Below are 23,833 nucleotides of genomic sequence, written 5' to 3'. Positions count from 1 at the left end.
AAATTAAATTAATAAAATGCTACTGTCTTAAGAGACAAATAGAGCTAAGTGATTAAACTTTAGTTTATTAATACCACTGAGAATGCAGCAAAAGTGTAAGTTTTATTTTACTAATGCTATTTTGAAGTTGTGGAACAGCATCAGTCACATTTTGAGGATGTCTTCCCAGTTAACACAGAGAAGGCAATGGCACCCCACTCCAGTACTCTTGCCTGGAAAATCCCATGGATGGAGAAGCCTGGTGGGCTGCAGTCCGTGAGGTCACTAAGAGTCAGACACGACTGAGCGACTTCACTTTCACTTTTCACTTTCATGCATTGGAGAAGGAAATGGCAACCCACTCCAGTGTTCTTGCCTGGAGAATCCCAGGGACAGAGGAGCCTGGCGGGCTGCCGTCTATAGGGTTGCACGGAGTCAGACATGACTGAACCGACTTAGCAGCAGTCCCCGTTAACAATCCTTCCATCCCCCATTGTCTACAAATGCCTGAAAGTTTTCAGGGCAAACCAATCCACTCACAAGTGTGAACGGAGGAAACCATGTTGTTCTTTTGGAACTCAACAAAAGCCATGGCCAGTCAGACTGTTTCTCTCATAAATGTAGACTGAGGAATAGAAGAGTAATCTCTTTGGTTAAAAGTTTAAGGTATGATCTGGAGAGCTGTGTGGTGACCACACACGGGCTGTGGTTTCAAGACTGAGAAACCACACCTGGGCTGTGGTTTAAAGAGTGAGAAAAGTGAGAGACACAGAGTAAAGGAAAGAGGCGCATCAGAGAAACATGGCAGATGACTTTCATTTCCTCTTCAGCCTCCCTTTATGGCCCGGCCTCTGTGAGTTCTAAGAAACCTCTGTGTTACTTAATAACAAACAACTATTTTTTTGTTCAACTTTATCCTGATACTTGAAAGAAAACAAATCATAATACAACAAATTGTTTGAAAAGCAGCTTGAAAGACAAGCCACAGGCTGAGAAAAGACGTACCTGATAATGGATTGTTATCCAAAATATATAAAGAACCCTTAAAATTCAACGAAAGGAATAGTAAATTAAGAAAACAATGAAATACCACTGAATATCTATAAGAACAGTCAAAATCCAAAATACTGGCAACACTGAATGCTGGTGAGGATGTAAAGCAACAAGAACTCTCATCATTGCTGGTGGAAATAAAAAAATGGTACAGCCATTTTGGAAAACAGTTTGTCAGTTTCTGACAAAATTACACATATTCTTACGATACAATCCAGCAATCTTGCTCCTTGGTATGTACACTAAAGAGTTGAAAACTTATGTCCACACAAAATCTTGCACACAGGTGTTTATAGTGAAAGTGAAAGTCTCTCAGTCGTGTCCGACTCTGCTACCCCATGTACTATACAGTCCATGGAATTCTCCAGGCCAAAATACTGGAATGGGTAGCCTTTCCCTTTTCCAGAGGATCTTCCCAACAGAGGGATCGAACCCAGGTCTCCCACATTGTGGGCAGATTCTTTACCCGCTGAGCCACAAGGGAAGCCCGGTGTTTATAGTAGCTATATTCATAATCGTCAGGCTTCCCACGTGGCTCAGCGGGTAAAGAACCGCTTGCAGTGAAAGAAATACTGGAGATGCAGGTTCGATCTCTGGATCAGGAAGATTCCCTAGAGGAGGATCATGGCAAACCACTGTCCAGTATTCTTGCCTGGAGAATTCCATGGACAAAGGAGCCTGGTGGGCTATAGCCCACAGGATAGCAAAGAGTCGGACACAACTGAAGCAACTGAGCATACACATTCATAATCATCAAAACTTGGAAGTAAGGAGATGTCCTTCAGTAGGTTAACGGATAAACTGCGGTACATCCAAACAATGGAATATTATTCAGAGCTAAAAAGAAAGGATTTATAAACCCTAAAAAGAGCTAGGGGAAACATAAATGCATATTACCAAGTGAAAGAAGCCAATGTGAAAAATCTACATACTGTATGAATCCAAACACCTGTCATTCTGAAAAGACAGAACTATGAAGATCAGTGGGTCCAGGGGTTAGGAGGAAGGGAAGAATGATAGGCCGAGCAAGGGGAGGATTTTTAGAGCAGTGAAACTATTCTGTATTATTCTGCAATAGTTGATACACGTCATTAAACATTTGTTCAAGCTAGTAGAAGACACAGGGGTGAACGTTTGTATAAACTGTGGATTTTGGGTGATAATAATGTATCATTATCAGTTGTAACAAATCAGTTACAACAAATCAGTTCATCAGTTGTAACGAATATATCACTCTGGTGCAAGATATTGATATTGAGGAGGACTGTGCATATGTGGGGGCAGAGTGCATACAAGAACCTTTAGTACTTTCTGCTCTACTTTGCTGTGAACCTAAAAGTGTCCTTTAAAAAATCTTTTGTCCTTATAGCAATTTGAGACTGTTTTCAAGAACTTTAAAAATATCATAAGGCAAACTCATAATTCCATTTCTAAGAATCCATCCTAAAGGAGGGATATTCAAAACAAGCCTACAGATAAATTATAAAAATGCATTGTGTAAAAAAATATTTTGGACAAAGAGTTAATTGCATTGTATGTGTGTGTATGTGTATATATATAAATGGCACTAGTGGTAAAGAACCTGCCTGCCAATGCAGGAGACATAAGAGATGTAGGTTCGATCCCTGGGTTGGGAATATCCCTTGGAGGAGGACATGGCAGCCCACTCCAGTATTCTTGCCTGGAGAATTCTATGGACAGAGGAGCCTGGTGGGCTACAGTCCATAGGATCGCAAAGAGTTGGACATGACTGAAGTGACTTGGCACACACATATAGAAGTGAAAAGCAAAAAGCAATACAAACAATAAAGAAATAATAAAGATGTAGACAACTGGCTAAATTGTAATAGATTTATACAGTTCAATAATCAGCAAAGGGAAAACTATTTACAAAAGCTGATTTAAAAATCTGATAAATTAATAATTTACAGTGCTAAGTAAAGATTATAATGTGAACATCTATTTCCTGGCTATACACAATTTTAACTCTAACAGTGTGGTTTCCACTTCACAGCACAAATAGTCAAAAATTAATAAATCACTATTAACGAAATTACGTGTAAAATTGCAATTTTAGAATATTAGGTAGCATGGCAAATACTGGTGAAGTTCTTTGTTGCTGTTCCAGGCAAGTTTTACAGTGCCCTTCTTTATTATTGGGTTGATATAATTTACTGACATATTCCAATGACTTAAACTATAGAAAAATTGTTAGGAGAAATTTTGAAGTGCTATTCTTTCTAAATACCATTTAGTTTAATTTTTTAACTAAATTTTCTTAGCATATTCTCTTTATAAAAATTTTCTTAAATTTTTAAAAATTAAAATGTATTTCAAATACATTTTTGTATATGTGAAGTCTAAAAATTACAAGAATTCTGCAAGAGTAAAATAAATACTTTTGATTACTTGTAACCTTCTTCTCTCATTAGTGAAGACTAATGGAACTTAAAAGAGAATTCAGAATGAAAAATATGTCATTTTTAGAATAAATATTTTTCATACAATATCTAACGAACTTTTTTTTCTACAAAATAATTGGTTAATGACAAAGCATTCAAATTTCAATTTTTGAAAGCCTATTCTCATCAACATTAATATTAAATTTAGCATGAAGCAAACAATTCCAAGTTAAACATTCCATGATATAAAATTTCAAAAAAATCGGATGGAGCATAAGTTCTTACTAATGTCAATAATATCTATGTTTGTCAGGTTACCTCTCATCCCTATATCACCCCTAGTATACATTCTAAAGATAGTATTGCATTCATTTATTTATATGTAGAAACCATGATCATTGTGAAATTATCATACAGATAATTATCATCAAAACAATTATTTATAGTATTTTTTTCATAGTCTTATAATGTCAATATATTTTGTGTGGAATGTTTGTGCCCAGTGGAGGTTCTGGAGCAGAATGGCAGAGGATCCTCTGGAGCAGAGGATCTGGCAGAATTAAGCTTAGTGAGAATGGTACAGATCTCACAAAGATGCTGTAAAATTTGCTGACATAACTGTGGAAAGTGACTAGAACAGTGCTGCCATCTAGTAAGAGCTCACTAAGTGGGTACATCCAGTTGAGCAAATTGAAATCAAGAAAGAGATACTGTCGCTCATGTTCATCTTGTCTACAAATGACTCCAACTGTAATATTTTATCATTTCCTATTTATGATATAGGAAAAGTTCAATTGTTCTTACAGTTTTTCAGGATTGCACTGTGTATGAATCAGTAGTCAGTAATATAGTCATTCTCACATTTAGTCTTCTATGTTTCTTTTTAAAGAGTCTGCTTCTTAAAATTGTGTCCTGTACTTTTATATTATTTTTCAGATTTAATGAAGTTATCAGAAAAAAGGGGGAAAAAATCTCATGCATATAAATTTGTCATTGTATTCGTAGCAAAGAGGCATCCAGTATCTTTCAATTCATTGCAGCATTATTTCTTTGAGGGACAGTTTTTTATTAAGTTCTTGATTCCTTTCTAAAAGATCTGAATCACTGAAGTTGTCAAATTGAGTTTCAGATTTCTCCTTTGCCTTCATTCCCTACCCAAGAACCAGCTTCCCCTCTTGGGCATGGATTATGTTTGGGTAAGAAGGAAGACTGTCCAGATTGATAAAGCAATACCCCTGGGAAAAGATGATTAACATGTATAAAGGGATTTCCCTGCAGTATAAATACCAGCATGCGCTCTCTTGGTGCTTCAGAGCCTCCCTGATGTATATATGCAGGTAGTGAGATTTGAAACGGCCCTTTGAGATGGTAATATAATAAAACTGACTTGAGGAGTGGCACCTCTTCTCCGTTTCTATTCTTTTGTGGGAATGAGTTGCCAACCTTTTACTTCGACTGATACCTTTATACCTCTGAATTCTGAGTCTTCTGCAACTCTGCCTCTGATAATGCATCCCAGTGCTGCGGAGTGCCTACCGGTCTCCAACCACGCCACCAACGTGATGTCCACAGGTACTAACTTCAATAACGGTCTACATGCGGCTGCGCCTTAAGATGTCAGGATGGGTGCTTTGAATCTTGTTAGTTTAGAATCTCATTTTTAAAAAAATTTTAATGTGTATTAAGTTAAATATTCAGGATATTAAAGAAGACAAAATGCCTAAGAAAATATTCAAGAAATATTAGTAAGTGTAGTAATTTCAAGTATTGTTGATTTTATTATAGAGATCTGTCTTCTATATAAGTAAACAGTGAGTCTGAAAACCATTTCTATGCAAACATGTATGGATAAAGAGTAAAACTAAAGAAATAGTGTAAAATAATTTAAAAGGTGATTTTTTTTTCCTCTTAGAGATTTATTTGGTTTTTAGATTACATTTACTACCATGTCTAAAAAATGCCGTACACCTCTTAGTAAACACAACTGAATGATTCCTAATACCAACAACAGTGGGTTTCAAAGAATAAAATAATTAGATGTTTAAATACACTTTATTCAGATGGTAGAGAATCTCCCTACAATGCAGGAGACCCAGGTCTGATCCCTGGGTCAGGAAGATCCCATGGAGAAGGGAATGGCAACCCACTCCACTATTTTTGCCTGGAGAAGTCCAGGGACAGAGAAGCCTGGCAGGTTACAGTCCATGGGGTTGCAAAGAGTCAGACACAATTGAACGACTAACACTTTCACTTTAAATACACTTAACTTCTTTAGAATAATTAAAAACTCAGAAACCAAGTCTAGAGGCAATATAATATTTATTTGTTTATTTTTAAAACTTTTTATTTTATATTGGAGTATAGTCGGTTAACAATGCTGTGTTATTTTCAGATGGACAGCAGAGGAATTCAGCCATACATATACTATATCCTTTTTTACCCAAACTCCCCTCCCATCTAGGCTAGAGGCAATATAATATTTAGAACCCATGAACTGATTTGAATTTTTTCAAGATTTAGTTCTGAAGAAATTTCAACCTTTAATCAAGTTTTTATATTATCTTATATAACTTTCTTAGATGAAAATTAAAATTAATTCAAATATATTGTCTCAAACACAACCAAGCAAATAAATATGTTTTGTTAATGTGTCTAATTTTTACTCAGTAACAAAGGGTTTTGATTAATAAACAATGTCTTGGGTAAATGTCTGTTTAATAGCACTTTTCACTTGTAAAGCAATCTAAATATGAGCTAAATTTTATAAATTTAAAAATCAATTTGAGTTGACACATTTATATGCCAATTTAAAATATTTTAGCCTTATATTTTGTTAAAATTAAGCAGCTTTGAAAGTTATATGTAAGTTTGGTGTTAATCTTCAACAGAATTTTCAAATATCTGAAGATCATATTATCCAGATTTGGGGAAAATTATTAATGTAGAGATGTTTTTTATCTACTGAAGAGTCTCAGAATTTAATTAAACATATACTGATGCAAATATCCTCAAACATGGTTTTAAAAAAATGTAATAAAGTATTTTTATGAAGAGGTGTGGTATAAGTAAATTTAAACAATTATCACATATTGTTGTATTGTTCAGTCGCTAAGTCTGAACTCTGCAACTCTTTGCAACCCATGGACTGCAGCATGCCAGACTTCCCTGTCCTTCACTATCTCCTGGACTCTTCCCATACAATTATCACATAGCTAATTGTGTATTTTAAATAATGGACATTTAAATAGATTGAGAATGAGAAGGATAATGCATTTTTTGCATAATATACTGTATGTGATAGTATTTGGCTAGAATAAAAATTGGAATTGAGGTTAAAAATAAGCAGGTTTAAGCTCAAAACCCTATTTATTTAAAAAAAATAAAATTAAATAAATAATGTATCTAGTAAATTAGCTTGTCATTTATACGACTTCCCCAAATCAGCAAAACAAAAGGAATTTAAACCTTGGAGGTAAAAAAATTCCTAATTAGTAAAAATGTCCTAAATGGCTATTGTTATTGTTTTAAATAGCAATAGCATTGATTTTATAATTTCTCCATCAAATTGTAATCATATATATCTAATTGTCTAGGTAAAGAATTAGAAATGATTATAATGAGAGGGAAATGGCAACCCACTCCAGTGTTCTTGCCTGGAGAATCCCAGGGATGGGGGAGCCTGGTGGGCTGCTGTCTATGGGGTCGCACAGACTTGGACACGACTGAAGCGACTTAGCAGCAGCAGCAGCATAATGAGAGGAGCAGTTGGATATTCAGTGCGTTTCATGTTTGTTTAATTTTGGAATGCATAGAAATCATTATAACACAAAATGACTTTAGTTCTATGTGTCAGTTGTAAAATGAAAATTTATACAGATACTTTAAAATATTAAAAATGAGTTATAGTTAGGGAAAATGTTTTACTTTATGTCTTTAATTGATAGACTATATATTTTCAAAAAGGATTATAAATCTCTTCTAATATCTCATATTATTCAAGAAGATACAATTATATTTTTGAAAATCCACCACTCTATTCCGGATATAATGGGAAAAAGTAAAAAATAAGATACATAAGAAAACATTGATTAGTGATTTTATTGTTAATAGTCCATTGTGATTCATGTTGAAAGCTTGATAAAAGTTAAGTAATTCAAATTTAATTTCAAAGTACACCTCAATTCAATGACACTTGTAGCTATTTATAAATGAAGTTAAATTATATGCTGGATTCAACCTTTATAAACCTCTAGTTACTCAGTGATCGATGAACTTATTTTTTGACCAGCTTCATCATTAGAATTGTTCAATTAATTGTGTGCATGCAGAAAATCTACAAGCTCATGGTTTCAATACCAGCCTAAATACAGTGTACATTGTCACAGAGTTTTTGTAAGCCTCTGAATTTAATCGAGTTTTATGATCATATCCAATAAAAGGCTAGTGGCTCTGCCACTTCCTCTTTGATGGAAGAAATTTGTTAGGTGAATAAGCAGAAGTAAAAGTAAAGACCCATGAAGAGTTGATTCCTGTATTCATTGCTCCAGAAAAAGACAATTTTATAGTACCATGTTATACGAGAATTTTAAGAGACTATCCTCTGGTCAGTTCTTTGCAATGTCTACATTGGGTGAAACCTGCAAGAATTCTGCAGCTTCCAGTTGTGTGCGTGCGCTCAGTCACTCAGTCATGTCCGACACTTGGCAACCTCATGGACTGTAGCCCACCAAGGTTAAAACTGGTCAGTCACGCCAACCCAGAGCACTGGATATAATTAATGAAGGCTCTAGTCCACTGTGATGATTCATGAACTCGTTACTTAGGAAAAATGTCAACTCCTAGTTTTAGCATACTCATCAGAGAACTGCCCCCAAATGAGAACAAATTACTGGCATATAACTTTAAGAATAGCATAAATGTGTACTTTTGAAATGAAACGAATGTGTCTTGAATCCTCATACATTTTCTTACCAGTCCCGTCTATTTTGTCTTTGGTCCAAACTCCTAAATGTTTGTGCACATGTTTTGTGGTGACAACGCTGGGAAACACAGCAACAGGACTTCATTATTCTGTCCCTTCCTGTCATTATGGAAATCAGTCATCCACCTATGGCGTGATGGCAGGTAAGAACAATTGTCTTTACATGTAAGATTGAGTTTGGGGACACTTGGATGCATTTTCTCGGTCGAAGGGAATCTTGACCAGAGTGTATCATGAAATTCAGATCTCCTAACCTTAGAAATTGCTGCTAAATCCACCACTTACTATAATGGTCCCTGATCTGTGATGCCTTCAGAGATCATAATAGTTACACTTGATCACTGCTGCTCTCCACAATCCTGAAATGAACTGCTATGCTTCTTAACTCCTGTGTTTGCTTTGTATGATTTTTATTCTGATTCTCTGTTGCCAAACTGCTAATTGTCACTTGGTTATGCCATTGGTGGGCTTGTCTCCAGTAATAATAAGGAGGCTGCTAGCCTTATGTAACTATTTAAATTTAAAAGTAAATTAACTAAAATAAGGTCAGATTTAAAATTCCTCAGTTGCCAACAGTGAGCAAGTCAGCAAAAGCTTTAAATGACCACTTCATTGCCCACCTCCATACCAACAGAGTTAATGATTATGAGGTACAGAACTTAATAGTCATCATTTCCCTTGAGATTTTGGCTGTTCCTTCAGTTCCTAAATTTAAAATAAAACAGGAAAGTGCTTAATAATCTTTTGTGGCTACCAAAGCAGATAGACTAACTTATAGAGCATATTCCTCATCACAGTATTTCTTTTGGCCATTTGGTCTGTAAAGATAAATAAGACATTGAAGGCTAAGAGAGATTTGCAGCAGCTTTAGCCATAGTTGAATCCTTGGCAGCCCTGCCTGAGATGCTCTGAGTCTTGGATAAGATTGAAATAGTATAAGTTACATACTTATTTCCCTCTGGATAAAGAAAGCATCACTATATCAAGATAAACTATCTTGTTTGCTGACACTTAAATGAAGGTATTGTTAGCAACTTTCTTAAGGGAAAGAAAATCTGACCTAAGAGATCCACTCATCACAAAATTTATGACTTAATTTTAGACCATGGCTATACAGTCATTTTTTTGTGCACAGAAATTATTTAGAAATCTCAATCTTCTATATTTATTTCTGCAGCAAGAAATAATTTCAGTGACAATAAACTACTAATGTTCTATGTGAAAAATATAAACATGTGTGTATGCATGCTTGTGTAATAGTTGTTATCCAAGTAGGTAATTAAAAAATCAAACACAGATTTATGCCTATAAATTTGAAATTAAATTGAACAAAGAATTTAGTTCACCAACCTTTAATTTCTAAAAATTTCTCAAATTAACACTAAATAAAACATTAAAACTTCAAAATAATATATTCTAGAACAAATTAGCTTTTCCTACATTCTGTTAGAAAGCATTCTGAATAAACTTATATCCTCACCTTTATGATGAAGTGAAAACTGATGTTCTTAATGGTTACCTTTAAATCCTAATGTCTCTCTTCAATAATTAAAAAATAAGGAAAGTCATATTTTTCTTCCTCTGTGAGAATGGACCATTTATGATTCGTGTACTTAGCTGTTAATCAGTATCCATGGTTAATGAGAGGATCTCTCGTTGAAGATGAACTACTTTCATTATAAAAATAGTGGAACAATGTGCATTTAGTCACTAGCGGTGCTGGTCAAATGCTTTCTGTGGCCTCCACCACCCTTGAATTACAGAGACAAGAAATGACGAGCTCATAGACATGTGCTACTCTTTCTTGGAGGAGAGAGTCCTTGCTGTTCCTTCACAGTAATTCCCAGGAACCCACGTGCAACTTAAGTCATCTCTGCACCCAGCAAGGGGCAGCAGCAATGAGTGGAGGTTAGCACTCAGACCAAACACTGTGAGATGATTTTTACTACTACCTCCCTCCCACCAGATATAGGTAGAAGCTGCTGAGTTCACAGCTGGCCTGAGAAATCTGACTTCCTTCCTGTTTCCAGGGTTGCAGATAACAAGCCCAGGTTCACACTGAGAGTCCACAGGCAACTCAGGTTGTGCTGGTCCAAGTTTCCTCAGCAGGCCCTCAGCAAACTTTCATCTCCATTAGAAGTTAAAAAGGAGAGGTCTTTGGAAAAACCTTTTAAAATGATTCAAAGCCCAGGTTGGTGATAATAATGAAAAAAATGGATGTCCTAAGCTTTGGAGGTATCGCTGTGGTCTTAAACCAAAATTACATATATTTTGTCACTGAAAGAAAAATTCACCATGTCAAGCATAGAGATTATATTTGAATATTTTTGAGAGGGAGATCATTAAAATGTGATGTGCTTTGTAATTTGTTACAATGTCACTATTTTGAAATATATTCAGTATTAGCCTTTGCATCACGGCAGATTAAATCTCAGAGAATCTGAACCTTTCTGCTGTCATCCCAAGAGAAGCTACACAAATTGAGTCATAAAACACAGGGATTCAGAATATTCAGGAATTCAGAAAAGGTTTAAAATACACAAGAGAAACCTGGTAATGTCATTTGAATTTTCTGAGAAGTCTCAGGCGTTCATCAAATCAGCCACTTCCACACAATCCACAGAAGCCTCTAATCACCAACAACGAAGGTTCATTGTCACATACTCCATATAAAAGTGAAGCTGCACAAAGAGCAATATTTCAAAGGGTGTGAAATTGCTTTATTTGAATATGGTTATTTTATCCCTATACTCTGATGCTTATATGTAGTCTGAGCATTTCATTAAATTAATAACTCACTGGAAAGCAAGAGCTACAGCTCGTATTTTAAGCTAAGGTTGGTAGGAAGGATTCTAATCATCAGATGAATCCTCTGTGCCTCATAGTCCAGGTGTGGAGATATCAAAGAGAATGATTGGTGGGGTGAAATGAATTAGCCACACCAGGAACTAATTATAAACCTCCTTCAAGGTAGCATCTCAAAATGTTAGTCTCTTCACATCCAATTTGTGATGGGTACCATACATAGCTCTATCTGAGTTGAGTTGTGGCAGCTTTCTACCAACTTAGCCTGGTTTTCTCCTTGACCTTCTCTTCAGATACATTCATAGTTAAATTTCTTCTTCTGTTTCTTCTCTCCTAAGTACTTAAATAATTCAACAGCCTACAGCATGGATAATAGGAAACAGGGAATTACAAATACTATTCAAAAATCTCTTCTAGATAAACACAAAAGAAAACTAATAACAAAAACCTTTCAAAATTCTGAGTTCTGGGTATACAAGGTGGTGTCTGTTCTCATTTGTAAAGCTGGGTGAAAGTAGGAAAACAAACTTAACGAGCTGTGTACCTTGCCCACCATCCTGTGTAAACTGGGCAAATCAGCTACATGGTAATGATTGCTAAACCCAGCAAGGTTATGTGTTTTAATGGCCACCCAAGATGTGCAGTAAGAGTCCTTGATTAAAAATTGATCTTAAGAGAAAAGCAAAATAGCTGATGTTGGAAAATTATTCAAGGAGATGAATGCTCTTTTTTAATGAGATGTGGATAATAAGAATAAAAGATGAATATAGCTAAAAAGTGTCTTTTCCACCTGGGCTAGGACAAAAGGTACCAGAAATACGTTTCACATTTACATAGGAAAACAGTCTACTTTGGAGGCCATCTCTTCATTCTTAAATTGTCTTTTTTCCATTTCCTTTTTTCTTTTTTGTTTTATTTAGTTTTATTTTTTGCCTCACTTATTCTGGATGTGTTGACACTAAGGGAAGGAGTCATTCTGACCATCTTTTGCCTCTGGATCATGAAAGGCGCCTGCAGTAGCATGGACACTGTGTATTTTTCCTGAAATTATGTAGCATCTGTCTCAACTTCACAACTCAAAAGCAGCCGCAGGCAATCTGTAAACAAATGGCCATGGCTGTGCTCCAAATCAACCTAATTTACAGAACTAGGCAGAAGACCTGTTTATATGTGGATAGGATGTAGCAATGCACAAAAGAGAAAAAAAAATCACAATTCAAATTTATGATTTGTTTCACATTGTCATGCGTGAACGTAAAAAAAAGAAAATAAATGGAAATATTTAAATGAACTGTGCTGTGCATCTCTACAGCAAGGTGGGGGTATTTTACTATGTCCTTCTGCTTCCCCTGTTTGTTCTTTTAAAGCTTCTAGCCCACAACCTCAGAGATGTTGTCAGTTAGCATCTGGCTGAGCCACATGCTGCAGAAAAGCAGTCTGCCCCCTATCGTGGGGCCCTGAATCAGGTGCTGTAAGGCACGCTGGACCTCAGCTTCCCATCTTCTGCTTTTAAAGACTTAACTCTGTTCCTCTCCCTCCTCTGCCATCCAGAAGTCCATGCAGAGCAGTTCAGAGAGGCTATGGTGGATTACTCTGCAGGGTGAAAATCCATCTTGGACTGTAAAGAATGTACAAACCCTTCCAAGCTATTTAGGTGTGCACTTGTTCTAGGCTTATAGATAAGTTTGGTTTATCAGTGTTTTGGAAAATATTCATGAAACTTCTGTGGCACACAACTTCCTGCATCTTTTCTCTCCGTGCTCAAACCCCGACTTCTTAATATTCCAGGCTTTAGAAAAACCTTTTAAAATACCTTGTCACATATACTATACCAATCAATCCCCATTTTCCCCCAAATATAGGATCATATAATAGAAATCAGTTTGTCTGACTGTGCTTGTGACTGTCCCAAATTTCTGTTTAACATTAGTTTCAGGAAAACTGTGTCCCTGTGGATAATTGTGGATACTTTCAGTTAATGAAAAATAACGCAGCACACATTGTGTTTTCCTTCCTCCTCTAGATGCCAAACTTTTGAACATGGTATTTCTTGTATACTCTTTATGGACTCATGTTCAAATTTATTTTCTAAATGTCCATTTCGCCAGAGTATTTATAATGTATACACTAGCTTTAAATTTTTCCCTAAATAGAGATGGCACACTTCCAATATTTTTGTAAATATTTATAAAACTTTTGTTTGAAAGCATTTGTTTAATGTGGCCAAACATATTTAAGATGCAGAATCTTTGAGTCATCTGATTTCCCTGAGTACAGATTACCTGAAAAATGAACTGATTATTGATGTGGCTTATTGCGGTGTTCACAGGGCTTCACTTCTAGTTTCAATTGTATAGTGAATTCATCTTAGCACCCAAGGAAAGTTATTTGTTTTTATATGAATTTTAAATTGTGGATAAAAAAATACAGACTTTTTTCTCTGAAAATAAAACAAAAGTCCTTATATAAATATTAAGTAAATGTTAACATAAAGGTGATAAATTTTTTTACATATTAGTATTTTACTTAACTAGTAGAAATCTAAAATTAATAGTAGGCCAAAAATGAGCTCTGTTAAAATGTAACAAACATTTAAAAAATTGAATTTTGTAATAAATTAAAAATTGATAAAATTGCTTTTTAAAATTGTATCTGGTCTATTCAATGTACCACCCACTAAAGCAAAAAGTGGATGATTAACAACAACAACAAAAAACTGGATAGTTTTGATTTTTGAAAGTAATATGAATTGCTTTAGACAGAAATAGTTTCTTTTGTACGTTTTTTATATCCATGAAACAGCTATACTTATTTTATGATGTTTTGCTTAATTTCTCACTTGTATGTATTTTGTTTCAGAAAAATAATAGTCTACTGGATAGGGGTACATTTCAAAATTATATTTTCTCATATAAATAATATGAGCCAACAACTTACTGACTTGCAATATTCTTTGCTCATTACATATTGATATATTAATTTAAGATTTATATATTCTGGCAAAATACACTATTACTCATGTCTGATTTCTGACTGTATTTATAGAGAAATTATAAGTAGCATAAAACTGATGTATTTTTTAGTAAGTTTCTAAGAATGATTACTGCCTATATTCTATAGTCATTTATATTTAATTTATACTCATAAGAAAAATGATTAATTATTGAATATTTTATTTATATCAAAATGTCTTGGTTATACCCGTGTCATTTAATATAAAGTGAAATCCTTATGAATAAAAATGTAATATACTGCTGAAGAAAACAGAAATAAAATGTGTGGGAATTTGGCTTATACCATCCTGTCACCAATACTCCCTGACTGAGATACTCTCTTCTTTCCAAGTGAAGAATGAAATCTAGAAGCAATTAAACCATTAAATCATGTAGTTTTTTGAGATTTCTCATTTAACTAACTCAATGGATTCAGTGCTTCATCATTTATGAGGGATTATGTATCATATCTCGGAGAAGGAAATGGCAACCCATTCCAGTATTCTTGCCTGGAGAATCCCAGGGACAGAGGAGCCTGGTGGGCTGCTGTCCATGGGGTGGCACAGAGTCGGACACGACTGAAGCAACTCAGCAGCAGCAGCAGCATGTATCATATGTAGAATTGCACCCTTCCTTGACACTTACTTTTTGTTCTTAAATAGTAATCAAGATATGATTCCATCATAGTATATTTTGCAAGAATCTTGTTACTGACCTTCTAATAGATCTTTAAAAGTTACTTTTTGTCAACATTAAATCTATTTAAACCTTATTAATGTATTTTTTGTTCTCATAATTTTCTTTTTACCTGCCTTTACTAAATTAAGCATTTACGGATAAAACATTGGATTTCTTAATGCTGTAAAATCAATTTTTCAATGCTATGAAAATTTCCCAGCATAGCACTTAACATACACCTTGATTATAATTAAGAAAATATACATTCTGGTAGACTTGAACCTCAGATTCACAATAACAGATGAAAAGATTTTTGTTTGTTTGTTTTTGGGGAGCCATGCTGAATTCCATAACCAGGAATCAAACCCACGCCCCCTATACTGGAAGGATGAAGTCTTAACCACTGGACCGCTATGAAAGTCTTTTAAGAGAAAAACAATGATGGAAAACTCACACTTTTTTGAAATTTGCTTATTTCTATTTAAATTATTTGCAAGTCCGTGGTTCTTTCCTTTGGCTTTGCATTATCTTTGTTTTCGCTGCTCCCAGGAAGGTGGAAAAAAATGATCCCATTTAAACTAAGCTACACTGACTTCTACTTCAGAAAAGCAAATGTCAGTTAACCTTTTAGAACTGAGACTGGCTGTCACAGAACAATCTGATGGGCCAAAATTTTCCTTGTATCAAAATGAGGGATAATTACAAATGGTCCTTTTCTTGTTGTTACAGGGAGCTTAACCCCTTGTCTTTATAAGTTTCCTGACCACACGTTGAGTCATGGTTTTCCTCCCATGCATCAGCCTCTCCTTTCAGAGGACCTCACTGCCGCTGATTTCAAGCAGGAGCTCAGGCGGAAAAGCAAATTGGTTGAAGAGCCAATAGACATGGATTCTCCAGAAATCCGAGAACTTGAAAAGTTTGCCAATGAGTTTAAAGTGAGAAGAATTAAGCTAGGTAGGTGCTTGTTAACAGCTGTGGGACACACAACTCCATCTTGCAAAGTCTTTATTACTGTTTAATCTATTACACGCTGCTCAGAAGTCTAAGACAGTTCTCATGCTACATCTCTACTGTGGATGTAAGTTACTTGAATTATGAAAACCTATAGCAACCTTCATTTCCTTGTAAATTCTTAGCAGCCAAAATATATAGATTTCTAAATTAATGGTCTCCTTTTCAAACATAAGTTTAGAAATACCTTTGTTTTATTTGAATTAATACCTTTGTGTGATTCAAAGGCTAAAAAGCTGTGCGAATTGTATCCCTCTGCTTATCCTTCCTGTTTATCAATGTTATTAGTTTCTGTGAATCCTTCTATTCTATGCATATTCATATAAGCAAATTCATGTATTTCTTCATATAGACGTTTTTCATTTGACTATTTTGGAGAGCTTTCAGTATTAGTTTTTTAGAGAGCTCTTCTTTTTAATGCATCTCTCAATTCCATTTTATGAATATATTACCAGTCTCCTACTGATGGAATTTAGATGGTCTTCAATCTTATGTTACTGAAGACATTGATGCAATGATTAACTTCATAAATAGCATTTTGCACCGATAAAAATATATGTGCAGGGAAAGTGTTAAAAGCAAAATTGTTTGATTGAAGAGTATGTGTATTTGTAATTTCAGTAGATGTCAAATTGGTCTCTATGTAAGTTCTAACAAATCTTATTGCCACCATGAGTATCTCCTTTGCCACTCTTCAGAATATGAATTCTGTTAAGGCAGAAGTTTTTTGTTTATTTCCTTTTGCTTTTTCCTTAATGGCATATCCTCAGCACTTGGAACAGTGACTTGCATGTAGAATAAAAAATAGTTATTGAAGGGAAAAAATGCTATTAATCTTTTGGACCTTTGCAAATCAGTTAGGTGAAAGTAGCAGTTTCATTTTAAATTTCCCTTATGAGTGAAGAGCGAAAGAAGTTTTTTCATGTGTTGGACAGTCATTTGTAATTCCTTTTCTGTGAACGATCTGTTCATAGCCTTTGCTCACTTTCTAGGGTGAAGTGTTTTTAATGTAAATAATCATAATAATTAACCTTGATTTAAATGCATGAAATATATTTTTAATGGATTGAACTGATAGTAGAAACTTCTGCATTTGTGGACTGAGCCATTGGTAACTTTTAATGATATAAATTGATGGGCATCATATGCAATCATTTTATGCATACAGGTATAGAGCCTTGGGCCCTGAATTAATATGTAGTTACTGTTTGTCATAAACACAGCAGTAGGCATCTTTATGACCTTCATTTTCAATTTCCTTTTTATATGACTGTGAATGTTTCAAATTCTACATTGATTACATTTGTCAACCTATATTCTGAGAATGTTTGAGAAAATCTATGAAAACTTTTTGCCTGGAGATAGAAGCATTACCAAATGATATAATAAATGCTTGGTGATATACATAAAATGTTGTGTGACCAAAGTCTCATAATAAGCATGCTTTTAGGGAAAGTAAACACAGTTCTTAGTTTTATTTGTTAACTTCAACATGTTGAATTTTTCACTCTTACAGTTGAGATAAAAATATTTGTGATATATCACCATATATTTTACATATATTTTAATATCTATAGATTTTGAGCATATTTCAACAGATGCCTAATAATAATGATTAGAGAGAATTTTTAAATGTCTTCTAAAGTGTGTATTAAGGATTCCCCGGTAGAACAGCTGGTAAAGAATCCATCTGCAATGCAGGAGACCCCAGTTCAATTTCTGGGTCAGGAAGATCCGTTGGAGAAGGGATAGGCTACCCATTCCAGTATTCTTCGGCTTCCCAGTGGCTCAGCTGGTAAAGAATCTGCCTGCTATGAGGGAGATCTGGATTTAGTCCCTGGGTTGAGAAGATCTCCTGGAGATGGGAACAGCTACCCACTCCAGTATTCCGGCCTGGAGAATTCCATGTACTATATAGTCCATGGGGTTGCAAAGAATAGTCTAACTACACTTATATTAGGTTATAAAAATGATTCATGTATAATTACTACAGTATATAGCACAGTGGCAAAAAAAAAAATCTGGATACATTAAAAAGAATCATTTCACTACTTTATACCTATGCTACATTGTCTAGAAACTTTTCTTATATATTTTTGCAAAGTGTGTTTAACACATTTATCCAATGTGGCTAAATATGAATGGCAGATGTTCCTATCTGAATTCTTTTGACTTCTAAATTATTAACTTATTAACTAGAAGGAATTTTTTAAAATACTAGACAATTCTACACTGAATAACCTTACTGTTATTCTAAATTGCTAACAAATATATCATTAAAAGCAATATTTAATAGTTGACAAAAATACTACATAAATTTATACAATAGTGGACCAAAATCAGTGTTTCTTGCAAAACTGAAGCTGATGGCCTTTGCTGTTCTTTCACAGGATACACCCAGACAAATGTCGGGGAAGCTCTGGCAGCTGTGCATGGCTCTGAATTCAGTCAAACAACTATCTGCCGATTTGAAAATCTGCAGCTCAGCTTCAAAAATGCATGCAAACTAAAAGCAATATTATCCAAATGGCTGGAGGAAGCCGAGCAAGTAGGAGGTACAAAAGCTGTGTTTCTGGAAACAGTGATGTTTTAACCTAAAAACAATGGTTTCCCTCAGTTGAATTTGTGCTAAAGAGAGAGGTTTGAAGTTTGGTTTGATTTTTCTCTTTGACATGAAAAATAAGTATCTTGTTTCATCACACTATAAAAAAAAGCAAGGCCAGTGAAAGTGTAGAAATAAATTTATTGAGAAGGTAAATAATCAGAGAATAAAATATATAGGGAAAGTTTCTACACAATGTGGCATAGTTGTAAAGTGGTGAAATGATTCTTTTTAATGTATCCAGATTTTTTCCTGCTGTGCTATATACTGTAGTAATTATTCATGAATCATTTTTACAACCTAATATAAGTGTAGCCAGACCATTCGCACACACCGTTCTTTCTAGTGAATAGCAAGCAATTGCTAGATGAACAATTTAATGTGATAAAAATTATCTACTTATATGAATGTCAAGGCTGGCTAAAGAGCAAGGTTTGATAGCATTTACAGCAACTGTTTCAACAAAGATAGGGTATGATTTAAAGACAACTGTTAATATTTATAAAGTTAATATTATTTTCTGTGTTAACATTTTAATCTAGGGCTTGTAATCTAAAATGATGTATACTGCAAATATTTAAAACAAAAATGTATGGTAATTCTATTTTGTATTGTTTTATAAAGAAACTTTAAATCCAAATCTGATAGTTAAAAAAAAAAAACCTGCTTTGTTTTTGTAATTATTCATTGTTTTCACATCATAGCTTTATACAATGAGAAAGTTGGTGCAAATGAAAGAAAAAGGAAACGGAGAACAACAATCAGGTATACTTTTGAGATATTAAAAGTTAGTGGAGAAGAAAATGATATTTTACAAATGGAATGAACATTTGAGTATAATATAGTTTCAATATAACATAAAAATGAATAGAGGCAATTGAGAAAATAGGTGAAAAAGCACAACATTCAATAAATTACTGCTGAGAAGCAGCTGGAAATTTAAAATTTGATGGAAAAATATGTATTGTTTGATTCAAGAACAGTTTTGCTCTGCAAGTTTTGGATAAAACAGAAGCTATACAATCACAGCTAAAAAGAATGACTGTTTCTACTGTCGGTTTAGACATAAATCTTGCTCCGGGAAAGACCCCATGGACTGTAGCCTACAGGCTCCCTCCATCCTGGGATTTTCCAGGCAAGAATACTAGAGTGGGTTGCCATTTCCTTCTCCAGGAGATCTTCCCGACCCAGGGATTGAACCCGGGTCTCCCACATTGTAGGCAGATGCTTTACCATCTGAGCCACAAGGGAAGTCAGTATGTTATCTATATTATTTCAAATTAACAAAACTGGTCACTAGTATTTTAGTTGCTTAAAGTTCAAAATGACTTCTAGCATTTCAAGCCAGATTGTTCATTTATCTTTTTGTAGTTTCCGTGAGGCTCATAGAGGAATTGCTAAAATACAGGTTTTGTTTTGGTTGGTTAGTTGTACACTAAACATTTCAATAACCTGAGTTCTGGGGGACATTTAGAAATGCATACAGAATTATTTTCTTCTCAGTAAGTCAGTGCCCTCTTGTGGCAGAAAGTGGATAAACAATGTCGGGGTTCCCCTCCTTAATTTCTTCCTGTGACTCTGGTAAAAGGAGCCTACATGAGACAAGCATCTAAATGTTCAAAAAAACTTCACATTTATTATTGTTGAAGAACTTTGAAGGTGTTTTCAGCATCTTTAGGTTTCCTTTTTACGTTAATGTTAATACTAATATTTAGGAAATGTAACCTACCTTGATTTTGATGGGCCTAAACCATCATCTCCCTTCTTCTTTCCTGCCAACTCCCCACCTCCCAGTATTGCTGCTAAAGACGCCCTGGAGAGACACTTTGGAGAACAGAATAAGCCTTCCTCTCAGGAGATCCTGCGGATGGCTGAAGAACTAAACCTGGAGAAAGAAGTGGTGAGGGTTTGGTTTTGTAACCGAAGGCAGAGAGAAAAACGGGTGAAGACAAGCCTGAATCAGAGTTTATTTACTATTTCTAAGGAGCATCTCGAATGCAGATAGGCTCTCCTATTGTGTAATAGCGAGTTTTTCTACTTTTCATTCCTTTCTCTTCTCCAGCCAAAATAGAAATTAGTTATTTGGTTAGCTTCAAAAAATCACATCAGTAATTTTTGCAGAAGTGTTTCTTTTCTACTTTAAAAATAAATACAATTTAAATTATGTTGATGAATTATTCTCAGAAGGCACACTGTACATTTTAAGCCAAAGACTAATAGGATTAAAACAATGATACTGTCCCTCTCACTATATCTTTCCCTCTATCTCTCCCTAACACACACACACACACACACACACACACACACACGAGTATGCACATGTGCTCTTTTAGTTTAAAGATTCTTTTCCCAAAGGCTGTATATCTGCTTTTTAATATTTTAGTCAGTATGTCCCGTAAAGAATATCACCAGAGAAGATCCAATTATAAAATTCCTTACCTGATGCCCTGCTTGCCATCAGCTTTAATAGTTTGTTTGAACTAAAAGTTTTGCACTTAAGAACCAGAGGTGCCTTAGAATTTTATTATTGCATTTAGGAATAAATCTTAATCAGAAGTGATACCTTTGAAGTAACAATTAGGGCACAGAGCCCAAAGAAGTGTTTCAAAAGAAATTTGTAGAAATATTAATTTATGATCTTTTTATTCTTCCCAGACATTAGCTTTTTGATGTTTAGCTATGGAAAATATGCTTTATGGATTCTTGAGCCCCACACTACTGTTTCTATAAGCTATAAAAGTACAAGGAAGATGTCTGGCTTACTTGCTATTTCTCCAGTGCCTGGGAAAGCCTTTGCTCACAGCGGAAAGAAATCTTTGTTAAATGAACAAGGGAGTTTATTCTTAACAGTGGCCACAAACTTGAAGAGAGTCAAATTTAATACCATAGCTCATTTTTGAAATCTCACAACCTATAAAATCATCTGGGGTCCCATCAGAAAAGAGGATCATTTTTGGTTTAATTAGTTAGAATACGATTTATTGTTAATGAAAAAATTTGCTGTATTGAGCTTTTCAATTCAGGGAGTTGCACCTTAAGGAACATGTGTTTAATTAATAAGACTGTGCACCACTGTAGGGCATATGGAATATAGCCAATATTATATAGTACCTTTAAATAGAGGATAAGCTATAGAAGTACTGAATCACTCTTGTACACCTGAAATTAACATAATGTTGTAAATCAACTATACTTCAATTTAAAAAAGAATGCACTTCTTTAAAACTTGTAGGTAGAAGCAAACTGTAAAGTGTTACCACTATCAAATAGTGACTTTGTTTTGCGTTTTGAATGTCAATCTGCTGGCAATGTTTACCTAACTTATTTTATGTAACAAAAAATGGGAACAGTTAGACTAAATTTATTTAGAATGCTTACTAAATATACTGTCCTGTCTCTTGCTTTTTCTAATATTAATAAAGACTAAGGATTATGCAGATCGTAAACTATGTAGATTATATATATGTATGTGCACACATAATCAACATCAATTGGATAGCTGGAAACATTGATATATTATTAAAAGCAAACAAAAAAGATCAGTTTTCAGTGGCCTGATAATCCATGCTTAAGTACACATCTAGCACCCAGGAGGTGTTAAATACTATACAGATACACACACACACACACATATATACACACACACACACACACACATATATATATACACACACACACATATATACACACACACACACATATATATATACACACAAACACATATATATACACACATATACACACACACACACACATATATATATATATGTATGTATATATAAAGACTTTTCTTGAGAGTAAATTCCAAATTACTCAGCTGTGTGGATTTATAACTTTTCTCTTGATAATTCATTTGCTTAAAACATACATTAGTTAGGGAACTGATTCATTAGTTTGTAAAAGGCAGAGCAAATTTATACATACAGACACTCCTAAAAATACATGTATGCGTGCTGTTGAAACTTGCAAATAAAAGCAAATGTAATGCATTATAAATCTAGAGTAGTGACTCTTTGCACTTAAATATGAAACTTCTGGGAATGTTTAATCTGACTCTATATAGCAAAAACAAGCACGGATATGTGCCTCAGTCATCATTACAGATATTAAATTTAGATTATAATCAGACATTCTTCTATAAGGTCATTCTTTCCAACTTTAGATAGTTAGCATTGGAAACCAGTTTTTCTCCCTAAAAAACATTTTGAGACAGTATTTAATATTGAATTAGCAATCCCTTATTTACTATTTATTACTAGTAATAATAATACTATTACTAGCTATTTACTAGTTGTAAATATACTGGTATTTGCTATTAACTCATTTGTATAAATGAGTTTTGACACTTATTTTCTAATTATTTAGATAGTATTTTAATAGATATTGGCTTCCTTAAAAATAGAAAATGGTGAATGTTATTTAGAATTCTAAACTGCAATTAAACACGTGACAAATGTGATTTACTGTGCAGTGTCTATGTGTTAACATTTGGGAATACATCCAAAGCTGACATTAGCCACACAGCCTTTCCATTTCTTGTTTTTATGAGCTCTTCCGTGGGAAATCTTTAAGAATTCCGTAGAGTTCCATTAAAATGGAAGGATCTGTTTGTCACTTATACCTATTGGTACACTCAGTTTTACCCTGTAGAGGTGGCTGAGAAATCCATTTAACTTACCTTTCCATATCTAATGGTAAAAATAAAGAATCTGCCTGCAAAGCGGAAGACCCAGTTTCAATCCCTGTGTCGGGAAGATCCCTGAAGAATGAAATGGCAACCCACCCCGGTATTCTTGCCTGGAAAATCCCATAGCCAGAGGAGCCTGGCAAGCTATGGTCCACGGGGTTGCAGTCAGACACAACTGCACGGCTAACACTTTCACTTTCTATATCTAATGGTAAAAATAGTTAAAAGAAATATTTTCAGTGTTTGGGACAGAGATGTGTATGTGCACCCATGCATATTTTCAGGTTCTTGGGAGGATGGCTTGTGGGGAGGGGGTGTGTATGCTGTTCCTATAGCTGGGTACCTGAAATCAGACTTCAGGATCCTCAGGCTTCCTTGAAGGGAAATTCAATCCAGTGACTCTTGAAAGAACTAAGTAATAGGAATTGTCTTAAACACATTTATGGACTCAGGTCCTACAGAAATTGAAAAGTTAATCTATTCTTCTGTAACTGCAAAACCCTATTCATGTAGGGTAGTGGCATCAAAAGAGAAAGTCATCACAGGTCTCTTTTTCAGATTTGCACATACACAGTTGAAACATGGGAATGTCTGAAACAGGGGTACAGATTTAAATTGGGCCAACCAGGACCAGGCTAGGAG

The 23,833-nt window shown here is 34.6% G+C and overlaps 1 protein-coding gene across 2 annotated transcripts; it reads left to right on the top strand.

The window, feature by feature from the left end:
• Nucleotides 1-4,757: 4,757 nt before the first annotated feature.
• On the top strand, nucleotides 4,758-22,488 carry POU1F1 (POU class 1 homeobox 1). 2 transcript variants are annotated; one of them, XM_055567841.1, is made up of 6 exons: nucleotides 4,758-5,006; nucleotides 8,487-8,558; nucleotides 15,621-15,845; nucleotides 18,293-18,457; nucleotides 19,209-19,269; nucleotides 20,299-22,488. In XM_055567841.1, exons 1-6 carry the CDS (start codon nucleotides 4,865-4,867, stop codon nucleotides 20,507-20,509), a joined length of 876 nt encoding a protein of 291 aa, XP_055423816.1. In that variant the 5' UTR covers nucleotides 4,758-4,864; the 3' UTR covers nucleotides 20,510-22,488. The 2 variants fall into 2 exon arrangements, with proteins under 2 accessions (XP_055423816.1, XP_055423815.1); XM_055567840.1 differs by having other exon boundaries at nucleotides 8,409-8,558.
• Nucleotides 22,489-23,833: the final 1,345 nt, after the last annotated feature.

The sequence above is a fragment of the Bubalus kerabau genome, chromosome 2 (assembly GCF_029407905.1).
Source record: "Bubalus kerabau isolate K-KA32 ecotype Philippines breed swamp buffalo chromosome 2, PCC_UOA_SB_1v2, whole genome shotgun sequence".
Lineage (NCBI taxonomy): Eukaryota > Metazoa > Chordata > Mammalia > Artiodactyla > Bovidae > Bubalus > Bubalus kerabau.
Note: the sequence above shows the minus strand (reverse complement) of the source record. Positions and strands in the feature narration are given on the sequence as shown.

Bases quoted from the DNA above. Each gene is read 5' to 3' on its own strand.
- POU1F1 (XM_055567840.1), top strand. From the start codon at position 4,865: ATGAGTTGCCAACCTTTTACTTCGACTGATACCTTTATACCTCTGAAT. The intron at 8,559-15,620 runs GTAAGAACAATT...TTGTTGTTACAG, and splicing joins CACCTATGGCGTGATGGCAG to GGAGCTTAACCCCTTGTCTT. The intron at 18,458-19,208 runs GTACAAAAGCTG...TTCACATCATAG, and splicing joins GGAAGCCGAGCAAGTAGGAG to CTTTATACAATGAGAAAGTT.